At 35.4% G+C, this 4,391-nt stretch overlaps 1 protein-coding gene and 1 long non-coding RNA gene across 2 annotated transcripts in view; both read right to left on the bottom strand.

The window, feature by feature from the left end:
* Positions 1-716, bottom strand: part of LOC105140915 (peptidyl-prolyl cis-trans isomerase CYP71-like) — a 1,368-nt gene extending 652 nt beyond the window's left edge. Inside the window, exons 1-2 of the mRNA XM_011047958.1 lie at positions 494-716; positions 9-13 (exon numbers count right to left, since the gene is read on the bottom strand). Coding sequence (XP_011046260.1) covers positions 9-13; positions 494-702 — 214 coding nt within the window. The 5' untranslated portion in view covers positions 703-716. The remainder of the gene's footprint in view (positions 1-8; positions 14-493) is intronic.
* Positions 717-984: 268 nt separating this feature from the next.
* On the bottom strand, positions 985-2,819 carry LOC105140914 (uncharacterized). Its single transcript, XR_845270.1, has 3 exons — positions 2,132-2,819; positions 1,833-2,009; positions 985-1,082 (listed from the first exon to the last, which is right to left on the bottom strand). It is a non-coding gene; the product is annotated as an uncharacterized LOC105140914 (long non-coding RNA).
* Positions 2,820-4,391: the final 1,572 nt, after the last annotated feature.

Genomic DNA, 4,391 nt, shown 5'->3' with positions numbered 1-4,391 from the left:
GTCGTGTAGTAAACTGCAGAACAGAAATATTCATCCAGTTAGTTCACAATTGATGACAGGGGAAATTAAATACAGTAACAGGGGTTAAAAAAAGAACCAGCAAGAAAGCCACATGACCATGCACCTGGAATTAACAAGTCTCTAATTGTTTGGCACTAATCTAAGTAGATATGAACATTAATGCACATCTAAAGGATCCAATGCCATGCTACCAAGTTTGTTATTAACGTGGAATCATTCAAAGAACAAGAAAAATAAACTACCAAATAAAAAAAGGATAACGATAAATAAATATTGAGTAACTATCCCTTTTCCTTTTAGCCAAAGGGATAAAAAGTGAGAAAATCACAATCAACCATACATTAGGAACAGGGATTTCTCAATACAATGATTTGAATTTAAACAAGAGACTTCTTCAAAATGCTGGAAGCAGTAACAACTAAAAGCACAAATAAACTGGAGAAAAACAAATTCAATTCACCTAAAAGATTACCTTTTGTGAAACTCACCCTCAAATTCCCTTCCCCAGATAGACTGCCCACCAGTGCCATCTCCCAATGGGTCTCCTGTTTGTATCATGAAACCCTTGATGACATGGTGGAAGATAAGATTATCATAGTAGACATTCTGGCAGTGTGTCGTGAAATTCTCCACAGTTTTTGGACATTTTTCAGGGTACAGTCTCATGTGAACGTCTCCCATTGTAGTATGCAAAATCAGGTAAAATAAAGTTCAGATTTGCCAAGAACATGTTTGATGGAATCATTAATCATATGTGCATGCCATTTCAGCCAGCAATTTCTAAAAATGCACTCACAATTAAGGCTGTCTTACACATGTGACTCAAACATACAAGAAGACCTTAGTTTCTTCAACAATCTTCACGCTTATGTAAGTGAAAAAAAAAAAAAACAGCGTATCCAGAGTATATTCCCATACTTCATATAAAACTTATGAATGCACAGCAAGGTCCACCCACCCTCCCTGAATCTGATACGGCTAAAAGTTCATCGGGTTGAGGTTTTTCATTGAACACACCCCTCCCTTTAGTCGAGTCCCCAGGTTCCTCTGGTTCTCTCCGGCTATTTGCACAATTAAAACAATCATTAAAAACAATGTAACATTTCAGATTATCCAACAATCCAAAGTGTTGGGAGGAACTTCCAGTGCATAGAAACAATGCCAGAAATACATCTTTCCTAGTAAAAAGTAGAAGCGGCCTAAATATATACGAGCATGCTAGTTGGCTCTTTTGGGGAAAGAAGATCTAATAGGTGGAAAAATGTATGACAGAAGTTGTTTACCCTCTGACATGCGAACCAGAAGTTACCTACACTTCTCTCACTTTTACAAATCGTAACTGCTTTTCACATTGGTGAATTTTCTTTGTTAATTAATAATTATTGGCCATGTAGCAAAAACAGTAATTTTACCCAGCATTTTGCATGATCAGCCAAGTTGAGGAGAATTAGCACCTGAATAGATAAATCCTGTGTTTCTTGAAAGCACAGCACAAGAGAGCGGGATCCGTTAAAGGCTCTTTGCTCTCATTGGCATTGGCTGCAGCTGTAGGAATTTTTCAGATTTTTTTACTGCTTCGGTCACCTTGATACAGGGTGACTATCAGGCAACTTTATTGGTCTGCGAATTTACTACCAAAAAAAACATGTGAAATGGCTGGGTGTGGGGGGGGGGGGGGGGGGGGGGAGATGATATGTTAGGAGTGCAGCGATGCATATACGTACAAAAACATACTCATGCTTTGTACTTGTAAATAAATGCAGCGCAGAAAAAAATAAATTCCTGATTTGTGTTAGCAGTAGCATCTTTACTTTTATTCCAAGGAGGGTTGCATATATAAGAAAGTTTGAGTTTTTGTCAAAGATGGCATTCAGTGGAGGTGCAGTTTCTGTCTTCTCATTTTCTTTCTCAACAGCCATTCTTCACCCAAAATCAATAGCCTCTAACCGGTACAAGGGAGCATCACTTCTCTGGAGATCTTGAGCCTCCTAACACAACGCATGATAATCGATCATTACAGAAGACTCCACTAGCAAATAAATTATATATGATAGTATACTCATAACTGGTATCACCTCATGAAATTCATCATAAACTAGTCTTAGCTTACCCGTCCTAAACCAATATTCGGGTCTCCTTCGATCAGGTGGTGTAATGGAAAACTGCTTACCATCTGGGCTCACCTGGTGAACAATGGTGTAACATTTACAGTTATCATCACAACTTTGCATCAGCAGATATCACTGTGTGACCCTCAGTTATGAAGCCCAAATACCAATGGAACTGAAGTATGGTGGGACCCCCAGTATTCAATAATCCCCTTTGCATCAGCATATATCACTGTGTCAAGTACAGGGTTGTAACTTCATAACTTTAACTGGCTCCAAATGTATCTGGAGAAATGGAATAGAAAAGGAAACAAAGAAAGTTGAGGTCTTCATCATGGAATAAGAAAGAATCCAGGAGTTAAAACCCCATGTTATGAAAATGGTGAGCTGTTGATGTTGCAGCTTTGACATCCCCTTGTTTGTAGACCAACTCAGCAGTGCCATGAACGTACGGAAGGCAGATCATGACCATCATGTCATAATTGACAACATCATGTATTTTCACGGACCGATCATTTGAAATTGTGCAACAAAGCAGGCCATTTTTACAAATTAAGGTCAGCTTGCTCGAACTGAAGAGGACGCTTGGCTCGGGCCTTCGGCGCTGGACCAGGTCCAATCATTGCATACTCGTCGTTCTCGACTGGCGTTGCCGTTTTGTGGCTCCTCCATTTTTGGCTGCTGATTTGCACGGTGTAGATCTGGGTGGCGTGCGGTAGAATTTATTTTTTAAAAAAGAACATATATAAATAATATTTTTTTTTATTTTTAATATAAATATTTTAAAATAAAATAAAAAACTAAAAACTATTAAGTCTTATTATAATAAAAAAAATTATTGGACTCCAGTGTCAAACATGTTCGTATGTTTTTGGAAGTGCGAGAATAATGTTTTTAAAATATATTATAATAATATTTTTTATTTATAAAATATTATTTTTAATATCAATATATTAAAATAATATAAAATTAAATAAATAAATAAATTTAATTTTTTTTTTAAATATTTTCAAAATACAATGTCAAATGGTATGATTATTTTTCAAATTATGTTTTACTCGTAAATATATTAAAATAATATTTTTTTATTTTTTAAATATTATTTTAATATCAACATATTAAAATAATATAAAAACATAAAAAAATATTAATTTTAAAAAAATCAAATTAACACAATTTCAAAAAAATTATAAGGAAAGAGTATACTTTGAAAAAAATAGTATAGTTTGTATAATTCTGAATGATAATTGTTAAAAATCTGTTACTTAAAAGAACAGTTTAAATAAATTCCAACAAACAGAAACCAATTTCATTTTACTATTTACAAGTGAGCACCCGAAGGATTACCTTTTGCGATGCCTCTCAGAGGAGCTAGCAAATCAAGGCTGAGTGAGAAGTGTAAACTTCAGAGATGTTCAAGTGCTATTGGATGGGCAGCATACGAGGGTATAGCAAGAGAATTACGTTCAGCAACTCCTCATTCAGTGGTCGAATGGAGCTTGACAAACAAGATGATCTCTTCCTCTTCGACACAAGCATTCAGGGTGAAGTAGAATCGTGTCAAATTCTTGAGGACACAAGTTTCCCTATATCTGAATCTTCAAGTGATTGTTGAAGATGGTCCTATAAAATTCTGCCTTCGGGGCTTCAGTGGAAACAAAACATCACTCTGCTCCCGAAACAGGCTTATCTGGAAAAACAAAATCAAGAGACGGCCTTGGGAAGAACAGGGTTAGGGGAAAGGTCAAGGAATTTGTTCAAATTTTCAACCAGGAAGTTCCAGAAAAAACCCAACTTTGATCTATAATGGCGCACAACATCAAGATTCTAGACGAAAGGAAAGGAGCAAATTCAGGACTGAGGATACCACAAATGCGAAAATGCACTCGGATGATGTGTAGCAGAGAAACATGCCGAATGCTTCAATCCTGGTACTCTGCTGAAAATTATTTTGCATTTACGTTGTCAGATTTTAGCAACAACAGATACAATTCGATATGTCCATCTCCTATTGAATCTAAAATTTTCAACTTTTTTTTTTCTTTTATTTTAAAGAGGATGAATGTCTTATGCAGTCTCAGAAACAAGATTATGATGCAACGGCTATTACCATTGAAGGTTTTAAAAATCATTATTAGTTGTTAATAAAATCATGTTCTTTTAATAATAATTGGATTATTTTCTAAATACTTTTCTTTTCTCTGTTATTCCCCCAAACTTATATTAAACTATGCTAATTTTATAAAAGATCCTCGAAAGAGT

Source organism: Populus euphratica, unplaced genomic scaffold (assembly GCF_000495115.2).
Source record: "Populus euphratica unplaced genomic scaffold, PopEup_1.0 scaffold136.1, whole genome shotgun sequence".
Classification (NCBI taxonomy): Eukaryota; Viridiplantae; Streptophyta; class Magnoliopsida; order Malpighiales; family Salicaceae; genus Populus; species Populus euphratica.
This window is presented reverse-complemented; position numbering and strand designations above follow the sequence as displayed.